The sequence below is a fragment of the Ictalurus punctatus genome, chromosome 20 (assembly GCF_001660625.3).
Source record: "Ictalurus punctatus breed USDA103 chromosome 20, Coco_2.0, whole genome shotgun sequence".
In the NCBI taxonomy this organism is placed as follows: Eukaryota; Metazoa; Chordata; class Actinopteri; order Siluriformes; family Ictaluridae; genus Ictalurus; species Ictalurus punctatus.
In genome coordinates, this window is record NC_030435.2 from 17,507,460 (window position 1) to 17,522,907 (window position 15,448).

The window sequence follows — 15,448 nt, forward strand, 5'->3', positions numbered from 1 at the left end:
AAACGGGCCACGTCCCAAACCGCGTTTTAAAGACGTCCTCTGCAATAGATAAAGGTAGCGTAATAGTTTTCGACGGGTTTGGTCTTTCTTTTTGACTCACGCGGTGAGAATTCGAAAGAGCTCGGAATATCCGAGTAAGTGTGTGAGAGAGAAAGTGATTTATAACGCAGTTCGTCTGCCGAAGCTGAGCGCGAGGGGAGTGTAGGGTGGCGCATGCGCACTGCGCGGTTCACGGCACCGGGCGTCACACCGCAGCGGCTGCAGATTTTCCTCCCGTCAAATAGAAGAACAGCAGGAGAGAGAGAGAGAGAGAGAGAGGGAGAGAGAGAGATACGACAGCAGGGCGGACGAGCTCGAAAGCAGAGGATGGGTTAACTGTACGCTGTATGAAAAGGGAAGGACGGACATATTGATCTCGTATTTCCGGGCTGCTGATGCAGTTCTGCCTCGCGTGCGTACCATTTGTTGCTGAAAAGACGCTCCTTGGTACAGGATTAATGGGATTAGAATAAGAGAGCTCTGTGAGTATTTATTTCTCTTCCCTCGGCGATGGATGACCGGAACTGAATCAGAGTTGTGCATGAGTTAGAAGTGATGAGAGAGAAGGGTGAAGAGTGCCGTGTTGCTGGTGCCGTGTGCGCGCTCGGTTCGGATCGGTCCGGGTTTGTTTTCCGCTCGTTGTTATGATGGAAAGCGCTGATGGCTCGAGCAGCGACGCCAAACCGCAAAGCCAGCCGCTGGAGAGGAAGAGGTTAAACCGTGCACCGTCTCCAGCCAGACCTTTCCTGAAGGATGGCCACTCCAGAGCTCCGAAATCCACCGCGCTCACACCGAAATCCCCTAAACTCAACAAGCAGCAGCAGCCCGCGGCGTCCTTCAGTCCACACAGCCGCTCTGTGAGACGCGCCGCGACCGGAGCGAAGGACAAACCGGCGCCGGTGAAAAGCGCCGCCAAATCCTCGGCGACTAAAAAGGCCTCAAAGGTCACGCAGGCGAAACCGGTCGGGAAAGCGGCGGACACCGTCCCACGACTTGCGAAAAGCGGGAAGGGGAAGCTGATACCGCTCCCGCGCGCTCCTCTCCTGGCCCACGGTTCCGACTCGCCGGTGCGCGTTCCCACGGGGCGCCTTGCTCAGACAGACAGCAGCTCGGACCTGTCCGACTGTCCCTCCGAGCCGCTGTCCGATGAGCAGCGCCTCGTTCAGGCCGCCAGCAGTGATGCCGAGTCGGGAGCCGGATCCGGATCCAGTGAGCGCGGACACGCTGCTGTGGATGAAGCCGCTGACTCCGGCGCTGTGGGGGCTTCCGGCGGAGCGCGACTGTACGGCCAGAAACCGGACATCACAGTGTCTCAGGCACAAGCTTCACCTGCGCGAGAGAAAACCAAACCGGAAAAACATACCGGGAGCGCGCAGCTCAAACCGGAGGGCGGCAGAGATCTGGCAGAGGAGGATTTATTACGGGAAATTGAAGATCTTCGCTCAGAAAACGATTACCTCAAGGTAACGAGTCTCCAGAAACAACACCCGCCTTCTGTCTGTTTAACGGTGTTCTATTAGGCCTCTCGATGCATTATATCCAGTCCTTTTTTTAGAGTTCAATCCCAAATCACTCCATATGGTGCAAACAATGATTTCATCCCCTCAGGCGCATTAATACTGTCGAGGTCACATCTGGAACTCTTGGTTGTTCCTCTAAGGCACAGGTTTCCGACCCTGATCCCTGGTCCTGGAGCACCTCCTGTCCTGCACCTTTGAATATATTTCCTGCTGTAATTATTGGATTGCTTGAATCAGGTGAGTTGAGAGCAGAGAAAATACTCAAATGTGCAGGACATGGTATACTCCAAGACCAGGGAACATACAGCCTAACGGTTCAGTGTAGAACCCTACATCATTCAGATTTGTCAGAAGACATCTGCAGAACGTTCAGATTTTAATAAGAACCTCAAATAACCTTTCTAGTCCAGCGCTGAGCTTGATCTGACGGAGTAAAGCCCATGTGATGGATGCCCCAGAGGGCTCGTTTCAACACTTCACACCTGAGGAAGCTTCAGCTGTTCTTCTGATCTCACTCAGACACCTTGTCCATATGACTTAAATCTCCTTCCTGGCTTCTTCAACACTTAATTTTGTTTTTCAAGTTGTGTACAAGTGGAGTCCCAATCTCGTACTACATGAATGAATCAGAACTTGGATTTCTAAAACCACAAATTTGATATATTAGCAGGTTACGATTGGGGGGTAGCCATGTATTTCCCCAAACGATGTTCATCTATAATAATAATAATAAAAATAATAATAATAATAATAATAAGAGGAAGCAGAATATGAATGACAGTCTTTGTCAAAAAGAGACAATACCACTGTCATGTCAAAATGTAAGACTGTGCCTTCCATTGTCTCTTGTGCTTATGCTAATGTCTGATCAGTTGTCTGATCAGTTGTCTGATCAATGAAACCAATCCGGCTGAGATAAGCAACAACTCTATCGAATTCCTCAAGATTCTATCATGGTATCACAGACAGTATTTCCATAACGTTATTACTGCTCCCCATCGGCCTATGAGAGCAGTGTGATAATCGGCTATAGCAACATGATGCTTGTTTCCCCTCAGGAAACCCCTCAGGTGCTGGGTTTTTGTGGCTATCTTGTCAGATGTGCCAGATGTGTCTCCCACTCTCAAAGTTATCATTCTCTGCCAGGCTGTATCTTTGTCTCTTCCTTTCTCTCCCTCTGATCACCACACAGTTTTTTTTTTCTATCTTTCTATTATGCCTCAAGTATAGACATATTCATTGAGGTCAGAAGGTCCAATTTAAAAAAAAAAAGTTTTTGAATAATAAGTACATTTTTAATGGTTTTGGTAAATCATGGAAGACCGTTCATAATGGTGGACTTTTTGAGCCTATTGTATATATTGTGCAGAGTACAGTATTGGCGTGTTTGTTAGGACCGTATGCAGACTGAGAGAGTATGGCGAGATCATGTGATTCTGCTAAACTGTCCTCTGTCGTCGTGTGAAGGTCATGTACGAAATTCTGGAGGCTCTAATGTACATAATCAATGCTATTTATTCTGTACCGAGGGTGTATCGTCTCAAGTGCTGTCTGATTTTATAGGTGTACCTTTAAGCTATACATGTCCAAAACAGCGTTTAGTATTTTTATTCATTTATTCGTTTATTTACTTGAGCTGGTTGAGGCGCAGCAAACAGTAATAACAAAACAGTCTGAGATTTCAGAATTCTCGCAGTGCTTCTGATGGCTGATTCAGATCCTCTTTCTAATGATGCTTTTGATTGATGATTCGGATTAAAACGATGCTTCCCACTGCTCATTCAGGTTCTGATTCAAATGATGCTTCTGATTGCTGATTCATATTCTAATGATGCTTCCCATGCTGATTCAGATTCTGATTATAGTGATGCTTCCCACTGCTGATTCAGATTCTGATTCTAATTCAGATTTTCATTTGAATAATATTTCTGATTGTTGGTTAAGTCTCTTCTGTTGATTCAGATTCTAATGATCCTTTTGAATACTGATTCACATTGTAATGCTGATTCTGATTCAGTATCATCACACTGTCGGGTGTCACCCAGGTGTGAATGGGTTCCGTTTTGAGTCTGGTTCCGCTTAAGGTTTCTTCCGTGTCACTGTTCTGTTTTCCTGTGCCACTGTTGCCTCTGGCTTGCTAATTAGGGATCTTAATCTGCAGCCAGATTTCTGCAAAGCTGATTTGGGACAATGTTGATTATTAAAAGTGCAATGTAAATAAAATGAAGTTTAACTGAATTGATGCTTCAGATTCTTCTACGGATTCAGAATTTGATTCTAATGAAGCATTTGATTGTTGATTCAGATAGTAATAATGCTTTCGATTGCCGATTCAGATTCTATTGGTGCTTCTGATTGCCGATTCAGATTCTGATTATAGTGATGCTTCAGATTTCTGATTATAGTGATGCTTCTGATTTCTGATTATAGTGATGCTTCTGATGGCTGATTCAGGTTCTGATTATAGTGATGCTTCTGATTTCTGATTATAGTGATGCTTCTGATTGCTGAGTCAGATTCTGATTATAGTGATGCTTCTGATTTCTGATTATAGTCATGCTTCTGATTGCTGATTCTAATTTAGATTTTGATTTGAATAACATTTCCGATTGCTGGTTCGGACTCTTCTGCTGATTCAGATTCTGGTTCTAATGCTCCTTTTGAATCCTGATTCACATTGTAATGATGATTCAGATTCTGAATCACTATCATCACACTATCCGGTGTCACCCAGAATTGAATGGGTTCCTTTTGAAGTCTAAGTCCTCTTCAGGTTTCGTCCTTCTGTCGTCTCAAGGAGTTTTTCCGTGACACTGTTGCTTCTGGCTTGCTGATTAGGGGTCTTAATCTGCATCCGCATTTCTGTGAATCTGCTTTGTGACAATGTCCATTGTTAAATGTAAAAAAAAAATCAAATTGAACTGATGCTTCAGATTCTTATGCTAGTTCAGATTTTGATTCTAATGAAACGTTGTATTTGTATTTGATTACCGATTCAGATTCTAATGCTATTTCCATTTCTTATTTCAATCATTTTAATTCCAATGCTGATCCCAAAGCTGGTTTGCACTGAATCTGTTGGCTGTGTCTCAGGTTGGCTGTGTCTACAGTACTAATGTATTTCACATGTTTATCTGCAGCATATATAGTATGTGACCCTGATCATGAGACTTTGTCCTCCATAGTCCTGTTAAAGTCATGTACTCTATTCTAGAAGCACTGGATCTGATTCATGCTCATTCAGTTCTGATTTGAACTTTGCCACTGATTATTACTTGTGATTCTTTACGCTTGTCTCAGGATGAAGTGGATGAGTTGCGTGCCGAGATGGAGGAGATCAGGGACAGCTACCTGGAAGAGGAGGTGTATCAGCTGCACGAGCTGCGCAGAGAGCTGGACCGCTCCAACAAGAACTGCCGCATCCTTCAATACCGGCTGCGCAAGGCAGAGCAGAAAAGCCTGCGAGTGGCCCAGACTGGCCATGTGGATGGAGAACTGCTCCGTAACCTAGAGCAGGACCTCAAGGTGTGTGTGTGTGTGTGTGTGTGTGTGTGTGTGTGTGTGTGTGTAGTATCCATTCATATTTCTTTGAAGAACATGGACGAAGTTATAAAATGATATAGATTCTTTCATAATCAGCCTTAAATTTCTCCATAATCCTTCACATGTTCCTCTGTCTGAATGCAGGTGGCCAAAGACGTGTCGGTGCGTCTACACAATGAGCTGGAGAGCGTGGAGGACAAGCGCACACGGGCAGAGGACGAGAACGAGATGCTCAGGCAGAAGATCATTGAGGTGGAGATTTCCAAGCAGGCTCTGCACAACGAGTTGGACCGGGCCAAAGAGGTACAGCGAGTTTGGTTTCTTCTACTGGTCTGAGAACACTTTCTGATGTCAGCTTAGTCTTGCTCAGAGAGCTTCAGGAAATTCAGTGTTCGGTGCCACAAAAGTGTGGAATTCTCAAATCTGACCAGAAGGCGTCGATTAATGTGTTACATCATGTGATATGTTGATATGGTGAATTTCTTTATGAGGGGATTTCGATTCATTTAGTACGTCTGGAAGGAGTCTCCAGTGTCAGCACTTTGTTACAGTCAGAGGTAAAGCTTTTCCTTTAAGGTTTTCATCATGGGAAAGTTTTCCGGACAGAGAGCTTTGCGGTTTCTCAGTAACATAATAAGCTGCAAAACTGCATTTTTTTCACATATTAACTGTGAGAGAGAAAAAAGAGATGCTTGTGCTGCTATAATGTAAGCGATAAAGGGAACTAACTTGTTTCGTGGACGGTCCAGAGCATTAAATGTAAAAAAAAATAAATAGTATGCAGTATAAGAGGCATAAAACACTTTTTGGATGTGTTTCAGGGTGGTAACTCCCTTGGTCATGGATTATTTTCCTATAGCAGCATACCCTGTTACTCCTTACGCATTACATTACATTTTAAATAGGCACTTTATATTTAAGCTAACGTTTGGGTAAGCAGTCAGGGATAGGCATCCATACAGTACGTGCTCTGTTTGCCAGAATCGTACGATGTAATGAGATGAGACAGAATTAATCCAGGGCTTGTGATGGAAGCCTAAGCCGATTATAAGGGGTTAAACAGTCTCATAATGTGCCTCAACCCTTTACAACATGTTTGCTATGATGAAGATTTCCCTCTTTTCAACGGGAACTTGCTGTTAAAACACAGCCGCTCTGTTTAATCCTACACAGAACTGATCTGTCCTGATAATACATCCGTGTGTAAGATGGGATATTTTATTACACTGTTCAAAGCAAGGTACTGTACTGTACAGGTGCCTTTTTGTTCCCTTGTTCTACAAAAGATGTACCCTCGGAGGCACCGCCCAAATGATCGGCATTTGTACAGGTTTTTTTTTGTTTGTTTGTTTGTTTTTTCTTTTTTAAGAGTACAGGCAAGAGATATCATTTCAAAAACAAACAAACATGTAGACAGACCTGTGCGGATTTCATTTTCAACCAGATCTGAATTCCGCAAACATGATTGAATATGATCCCTTTATAAAGTCTATCGATCTAATACGAGTGCAAACTGCCAAACTGCTAAAACTGCATCTGTTAAAACTAGGATTGATCTCGCTTGAAGTTTTTCCAAGCAACGGCCCAATAATCTCATTGACCGGCCGAGACATTTGACGTTGGTTTCCCCAAGGACGCAATGAACTGTGTATTATTGTGGATTTCCAGTTAGTGCTTTGCGCTGCTGTGGTTGTATTATTTCTAGCAAATCTGTTTAAGTTGTTCATTATTCGTATACGTTGGTAGTATTTTTATGTTTAAACATTCAACGTATAGCATATATATACAGTACAGGTATATAACTGAAGCAGAAGACTGTATATCAGTATGGTTATAAAGTCGGAAGTTATAATCAGGTGCTGCAACTGATTATTTCATAAAAATCGATATGATTAGTTGTATGTTTTGATTAAGTGATTAGTCGGATAATATAAATTTTATATAAGTATTTATTCATTATTTTTATGGATGCACAAAAAAGCACTGATTATTAAACTACAGTCCTGAATTAATGATAAAATCTCACTTTCACTGCACCTCATGGTTTCTGTTACTCACTGCCTTTAGACATATAGTTTTACTTATGTTTACTTTGATCGTACCGTTTTAATTAGACATTACAGATCTTACTTGCACTACACTGTCTATCACAGCGTCTACACTGCACGTGAGGAGAAACGCAGCCTCGTTACTAATAGATCACGTCTGTTATAATAAACGACAGAATTTACACTGCATCGCGCATATATAATGACAATAAACCTGAATTAAACTAAACTTTTTAAGAAACTCGCACCAGTTTCCACCACTTGCACACAGTGGAGCATTTTGGATATACACATAAGTTTGTGCTCGTGCATCACTCTCGTGCTTCCGTGCTGTACAAGCTTCGCTTTGTAACGTTTGCACGTTACAATGTTCTTCACGGTGTTTAATATAAAATGACTCGGAAACGGCTTATACTTCCGGTTAGTAAAAAACCTGTTAATGTTCCATTTGAGACGATATTACCTTTCTAAAATTCACACATTAGACGGTGGAGTACACAGTGCATAGTGTAAGTGTATAGTGCGTCACTTGGGACACAACGTTAGTATTTCCTATCCGATACGTGTTTTGGGAACAGAAGTAACACAGTGAGTAAACGTACCCCCTGCCTTATGCAGACGAAATAATCGATGATGAGATTTGTTGACAACGATTTTCATAATCGATTTTATCGATTTTATCGAGTAGTTATTTCAGCTCTAGTCATAATGGCTCCCTAGTGTAGGAACAAGAAGGTTAGTCAAAAACATGATTCTAGTTTTGGGATTTATTGGGTTCTGATCAAATAGAATAAAACGTTTGCTAAAAAGTAATGATTGGTTGAAAGATCTTAAACTTAGGGTTGTGTGTGCAACTTTTATCTGTGGAAGATTTGATCTTCAGTGTTTGCATGTGTGCATTTGCATTGTGTGTATCTGCGTATGTGTTCTGTGAGGGTGCAAGTACTGTTTTGCACTTTTGTGTGTATGTATAAGCGTTATTAACTAAAACAATGACAAATTACAACCTTTAAGGCTCTTTTCTGCCAAATAAGGTTTTAGGTAGTGGGTAGCATTGCTGTCTCCAGGGTCCCCGGTTTGATCTTGAGCTCGGGTTACTGTCTGTTTAGAGTATTGCATGTTCTCGTCATGTCTGTGTGGGTTTTCTCCAAGTTCTCCGGGTTCCTCTTAAAACATGATGCTAAGTGGATTGGCTATGTTATATTGCCCTAGGTGTGAACATGTGTGTGAATGTGTGTGTGCCCTGTGATTGACCGCTGTCCCCTTCAGGGTGTGTGCCAGGGTGTGTCTCACACCCGAGCTGCGTTCAGAACCGTGTACTGTAACAGTACGTACTGCATTCCATTCAGTACCTACTGCTCGGCTGATCAGTATATGCGTGTGATAAGAATGCAGTTCGCACGTGCTATGTCCGCAATGTTGGCATTGTCATGTGAGTTATGAGAAAAAAGTGCCGACGTGCTGCATACCGCCGTTTTTGATTCTGATGGCTCTTCCATGCCAGTCCTGTTGCGTTATGGGATAGCACAGTGTCCATTGCTCCCACAATGCAGAATCTCGGCGGAGGTCATCCAGGGTATTTCTCGCCTACTGTTTTAGGAATACTGAGAATTCCGACATACTACTCCTTTGGTGACCTGCTTTTCTCCTACTGTATAGTAGGGTAGTAGGGATATTCAGATGCAGCCCCAGTGTTCTTTGCATAGGCTCCAGATCCACTAACTCTGACCATGAGAAAGTGGTTACTGAAGATGAACAAATGAATGAAATGAAAGAACTCTCAGAACTTGAGCTGGTGTCGTGGAGCAGCTTTTGCTTTCTACTAGCTCTAGGCAGATCCATCTAACTAAAGAGTACTGGGTAGGAGATAGGGAGGTGGTGTGTGAGGAAACTTTATCAGTAGTGGAGCAAGGAAGGAAGCTGACTTGGAGGAAGGTGGGGCTTTGGATGTGGTCTTTCTCCGAAACATCACTTCTGGTTCAAAGTGGCTGAACATGATGGAGGAGGACGTGTATAAAACTGAATAAAAAAAATGACAGAATCATGGTGTTTGTTGTTGATAAGAGGATAAAATTGTACTGTGATATCTATGTAGTGTGCTGTAATTATTGTGAGGTGGTGTTTTGTGTGTGTGTGTGTGTGTGTGTGTGTGTGTGTGTGTGTGTGTGTGTGTGTGTGTGTGTGTGTGTGTGTGTGTGTGAGAGAGAGAGAGAGAGATGCATAAACAGCCACTGCAGGGTTGTTATACCCGGCACTCACATTTATCTTGACAGACAGACTGACTGAGCCTGACCTCGGGAAACAAACACACATGCTGATAGCAAGACACACTTGCTGATCACACATGTGAACCCCTAGTCCTCTCCCATCTAGCTTTTTCTCTTTGAGTCTGCCCCAGAAAGCAACTTTTTTTCCCCCCTTTTGCCTTTTCGTCTCTTTCCTCTCTGCTTTGCCCCAGAAAACAGCTAGCTCTGGCACTCCACCATTCATCATGGGACTGTTTCTATCTTTGTATCCCTCCATCCGTCCTTTCTTCATCCCTCTGTCGGCGTCGCAGTGCGTGAAAACAGATGTGTACAGACTACCCATGATACACCATATGTCTCCAGTGGTGATTAATTTACTGCCCTAAATAGACGACTGCTGCACGCAGTACTAGATGTGATCATTCGATCTCAGTCAGTATTAGAACACGGAGAAAACCAAACATTCATTTACTCAGCAAAACACGCATGGAAAGCATTTGCAAAATATGGTAGGCGAAGTTAAACTCTTCAAATCTATTCATTTGAATAACTAAACTCTCAAACTAAGTCAATATTTTTTTCCCTTGCTGTCTGAAATGGCATGCATCTGTCTTAATAAAAGCTGTGAATGGTTGTTAATGTGGCTCATCTTTAAACACAAATTGCTCTTTTCTCATTCCTAGTCGTTAACTGTTTACCTTGAATGCAGTGGGTAATTCTAATTATGTTAGAATCTGATGTTGTAGATGAGTACACAGCCTGAGCGTTGCCTCATACTGAGGATCAGTATCAAGGTGGAATGTGGTTCATCCAGGCCAGCTTGCCATTTCTGCTTCGAAATCCTCTCTCGGTAACAATAATACCTTCCTGAATCAGGTGCGTTTGTTTCAGCAGGTTAAAACCTCATATTGAGTTGCAGCTCATGATACTGTTTTTGTTGAACTCTGACTTTGCATAGATTAGACATGTGGGCCTGAATAATGGTTATTAATGTTATGCAAAGGACTGTGTGGTCAGAGCACATTTAGTGTTACTGTCTAAGGCCCTGTTCACACTAGTGCGTTTTCAAAGGATCCGCGTCCACACTGGCGTTTCTGTTTTGTTTCAGAAACGATCTACGTCCACACTACACGACCGAATACGCATGTCACATGACCATTCATGCAAACTGGGCGTGCGCATACAAGTGTAAACAGGAAGCTGGTTCTAAGTCACCGGCAGGCACAACAAACTGGCGTTCCATGTATGGTTTACGCTGCTTGAAATAAGATTTGTTGCCGATTGCTCTAATCGTAGCTTGCCTCTTGCGCATGTAGGCAGCTGCAGTGTTTATATAAAATACAGAATTGAACTGCACAATGGCTGCTAAGAATGACGACAAAGCCAGCAAAGCTTGCGGTTCAGTCTCCGTGTTGTTGTGTATACAGTCAAGATAGCGTGACGGTCATATGGTCGGGGCTTGACGAATCAGGGAAGGATACGCAATGATCCAGAAGACACAATCAGAGGGCGAATGTGGGCGAAGCCACGCCTTCGTTTTCAAAAGTCTTCATTTTGGTCTGTTTACACAGAAACACCAGCCCGGAGTTTTCAAACTAAAACGGGGTCTTCGGCATTTCCAAAAGTCATAAGAGTAGTGTAAATGACAGGCGTAACCGTAGCAACAGTTATGCGTTTTAAAGACGAAAGCGCACTCGTGTAAAAAGGGCCTAAATATATCTGGCACAGTGAATGTCAAGGCTGGGTAAAGCAACCTCAGTGCTAATTGACTGCATTTCTGCAAACCTGTAAGTTTTCATGCTGCTGATTCAGCCCTTACGAGGCCTGTTCATTAACTGATAGATTCAAGTGCAGGGCTGGGAGTAGAGAAAACAACATGGGTAATTCCAAGAATGTCTGTGATGTACATTACACAGTAAATGGCAGCAGTGCTGTCATAAATATTAGGCTTTTTATTAAGTTTTTAAGAGATAGGAGACTGAAAGAACCGAGGACGTGACCGGGCAAAACAAGGTTACGATATTAGTTCCTACTATTAGTTTGTGCCATTCATGATATTTGCAAATTCAAAAATGCTGACATTAACACAAGCAGCAAATGTAGTTGTAAGATCAGGTGTACTACCCAGCCTGGAAAGCTTGCTTTAAACTGTCCCTCTACATTTGATCCACCCTACATTTCCGAAAGCTAGGAGCACCTGCATTAACATAACAATCAGAAGCAACTCTGTGGGATTCTAGCACAGCACCAATTAGTTCTAAATCAAGTCTCATATAATAGAACAGTTATTGTTCCTTTATGTAGGCTGGGTAGCTGATTTCTTAAAGCTACTCTCACCTTCATCACTCTCAGCAAACAGCACACTGAAAAAGTCAGTCTATTTTATTTAATTAATTTGTCAATTTGATATTTTATGAATCATTGTATCTTTTTAGCATTGTGCCCTGCGATGGATTGGCACTCCGTCCAGGGTGTACCCCGCCTTGTGCCCGATGCTCCCTGGGATAGGCTACAGGTTCCCCGTGAGCCTGTTGGGTAAGCGGTATAGAAAATGGATGGGATCGACGTATCTTTTAGCATTGTTATGATTTTGTACCGATATCTAGAGGGTTTATCGAGTTCATACCAAATTTGGTTAGCAGGATGTAAAGATATCTTGAACAGCGTTGCCATGCCATGGCTAGGGGATAAATTATCATGTGCTCAAACAAGAAGCATGGAATAGTTCCACTGTATGGAACTAATAGTGGCACATGCACATACCAATAGCGATTCATTGTCTTAGCACCCTCACCTCGCAATAGGTGATAAGGTTTATAAACCAAGCTTTTTAATATTCCTCCTAGAGGGGATTACCAGATTCAAATCAAATTGGGTCAGTATGATGCTAAAATGTTGGAGAGAAAAGAGTGGAGAGGCGATCAATTAACATGTCACACCACGCAAACAGGAAGTGTCATAATTCCACTGTACATTTTGCAGTGTTTCTCAACATTCACTTGTATGTTCAGTGATGCAGCATAATAACATCCACATGCCAACATTGGTACATAAAACAGACAATGTCGCACTATGAGTGATTGGGCCCAATAATCGCTGTTTAGAGCTATGTTCTTTTCTTTTTTTCATGTACTTTCTCGCCATTGTTTCCACAAACATTGCAAAGTGATCATTAATATTTACTAGACTGAATCAATCATGTATGTATGCCACATGTATGTGGAAAAAAAAGTAGGCGCACTCAAAAGATAATAAAATGGCCTCCTGAGAAAATTCTAGAACTTCCCGATGGCCAGTCCACATCTGAATTATCCTTCAAACTACATTATTAAATGTAAATATTATTTAATGTTATTATTAGCTTAAATATGTTGAGTTTTTTTTTTTTAAACTTATGGTTATTACAAAATTGTTCAGGGTGTGGATCCAGTATACACTCTATTACCAGTATATCTGTATGATGGTTTATGCTGTTTTATTGTCAAGATCCTACTATGTGTATAAAGAGATTTGTGTTTGAACCTTAAGATCCTGACAGCATAGGGAGCATGTTTGTGCATTCACTGTCTGTATGGCATTAAAGAGATAAGCTCAGAAATGCACATGACGCGCAAAGGCCTTAAAAAACTGGTGGTGCCAGTCGGCCACGCTCAGCTAACTAGCATTGTTCACTATCAGGCATGTTACTATGTTTAGAAAAACGGGATGCGCAAGTGTTTCTCAACCAAATCTCTATGTTCCATACTTCTGTACTGTATGTGCGATTACCATGTACAATAATTGTGACAATAATTTCTTTGTAATGAGAAAACTATGAATGACCCAGGAGATCTGGGGTTAATGCTTCACACATACACACACACATACACTATGTGTTTGCTATGTTGTCACCGTGTCTGCACAATTTTTTTCTCCGATTTCCTCCGGCCTCCCAAAACATGCCAGTTGGTGGATCGGCTAGGTGATTACGAATGTAAATGTGTGTGTTCTTGGTGCAGTGGTCTGACATCCCTTCCAGGGTGTATCCCCGCCTAATGCCCAGTGTTCCTGGGTTAGCCTACAACTCCGAATATGCACTACATTGCATATTCATTGCATTCGTTGTAAAAAAAAAAAAAAATTATAAAAAAATCATAAATAAATAAAATCCTGATTTATGGATCTCAAAAATGACAGCTCTTTGGATGCTGACTTTCCTACTACGCCTCTAGCTGTAGCACTGGCACTGAGATGAACATTAATCCAACAGAGCAGACTGTTATAAAACCTCTTGGCATGTTCAGTTTTCGGAGAGGAGAAAGCTGAGGAAGAGAGGAATGGAGAAAGGTGTGTACAAGTACAAGCAGGAGGGGGAGAGAAAGTGCATCTCATAGGGTTATATATCTCCCAGGCTGTGATATGGCATAAGCTTATTGAGGTTCTTGTAAACACATCACAAGCACCATGTGTACATGCCATATTTGCACTGTGGGTATGATAAACAGAGACATACTGTCTCATTCAGTCCACATTGTCCATTCTGTTCCCCACATAAAAACAGGTACAGTATTATAAATCCATCAAACTGTATACACCGTCATCCTCATCTTGTTGCCCATGAAAAGTATTGCAGTGCTGATAGTAATTTTCTTAGACAAGTGCAATATTCTGTACAAAATATGAAGAAATAGAACCTGCTACTCAAATACATCCAGCAATACACGCACTCCCTATGCCATAGCCGGTGCTTTAGGATTAAATGAATCTCATTGACCTAGTTACTCTCTCTTGTCTATCCTCACCAAAGGAAAGACGGTGAAACAGAAAAATCTACACTGAAATTCCATCCATTATTGTTAACTGAGCACATACCTTGCTGTAATTGGGGTACATTGCTATGAATTCTCATTAGGTTTCTCATTAAATGAAGCCCCCGCAAAATATACTCTATCTGTATCTATTTGCATGATTGTGTACGTGTGTACATGAGTGCGTGTGTTAGTTTTTCTCTTCAAAGCGTCCTTTGAAGGTAGACTTGCCCGAGAGTAACAGTCAAATCTATTCAAAATATTTCATTCAAATGCGGGGAGTGGGTGCGAGTAGATTGCGCTTGAATCGTTCAGCTCCAGGGTTCTACTTTGATCCTGAACTCGGGTTCTCCCTGTGATATCCTGGGTTTCCAAGCCCATCTCGGGGTTCTCTCGTTTCCTCCCACCTCCCAAAACCATGCCAGTAAGTGGATTAGTGACACTCAATTTCCCATATGTGTGAATGTGTGTGCATTGTGCCTTACGAAGGACTGGCATCCCATTCAGGGTGTGTTCCCGCATCACGCCCAGTGATCTCGGGATGGGTTCTGGATCTGCAGCAAAGCTGACCAGTTCCAGAAGATGAATGAATGAGGGGAGTGGTGGGATACTGAGAACTATACTGTCGATGTACATTTAGTACACGTAAATAACAATAATAAAATTACAGAAATGTGTTTTTGAGGTTCTCACCTCAGCTACAAGCCATTACATGGTTAAATAAGAATGATGAAGAAATTCATAATGAAATTAAACCTGCAAAAATGTAAAAAAAAAAAAAAAAAATGTTGATGATGTAATTGAATTATGTATCGAAGTAGTATTGCCCATACTGACCATAAATATGGGCTTTGTGTCCAGCAACCTCATTCTCTTTTTCATTAGTCCCTGCCAAACCCCCCCCCCCCCCCCCCCGCACACCCTGAGTATTAGTAGCCTAATTAGTAGCCCATTCATAAAAACAATTTTGACTTGGATTAGTTACTGTGTACATCCTTTAAACACCCATCTGCAGTGACAAACAGTCTTAAATCTTCCATTACAATTATTTGCTACCATTCTGAAAGCAATTCTGAGCTATATTTAAACGGCGATTAATATGAGCAAACGAGTTTCAGATGAGCGTGAGACAAAAGATTCAAATAGTTTTTTTCAGACTTGTGTGATTTGTGTTCGAAGGTTTCGGATCAGTGAGAACCTACAGTAAATGCGAGCAGTGAGATGTGTGGAATCTGTATGCGTGCTGCAAAAAATAAGCCCTTTTC

The 15,448-nt window shown here is 42.1% G+C and overlaps 1 protein-coding gene across 4 annotated transcripts in view; it reads left to right on the plus strand.

The window, feature by feature from the left end:
• Nucleotides 1-225: 225 nt before the first annotated feature.
• The window catches only part of LOC108280638 (microtubule cross-linking factor 1), a 66,621-nt gene continuing 51,398 nt past the window's right edge, over nucleotides 226-15,448 (plus strand). For 3 of the 4 annotated variants that reach the window (XM_017495842.3, XM_017495843.3, XM_017495846.3), the window contains exons 1-3: nucleotides 227-1,502; nucleotides 4,860-5,084; nucleotides 5,247-5,405. In XM_017495842.3, coding sequence (XP_017351331.2) covers nucleotides 684-1,502; nucleotides 4,860-5,084; nucleotides 5,247-5,405 — 1,203 coding nt within the window. In that variant the 5' untranslated portion in view covers nucleotides 227-683. Of the gene's footprint in view, nucleotides 1,503-4,859; nucleotides 5,085-5,246; nucleotides 5,406-15,448 lie in introns of all 4 variants that reach the window. The other variant, XM_053688659.1, reaches the window with a different exon arrangement.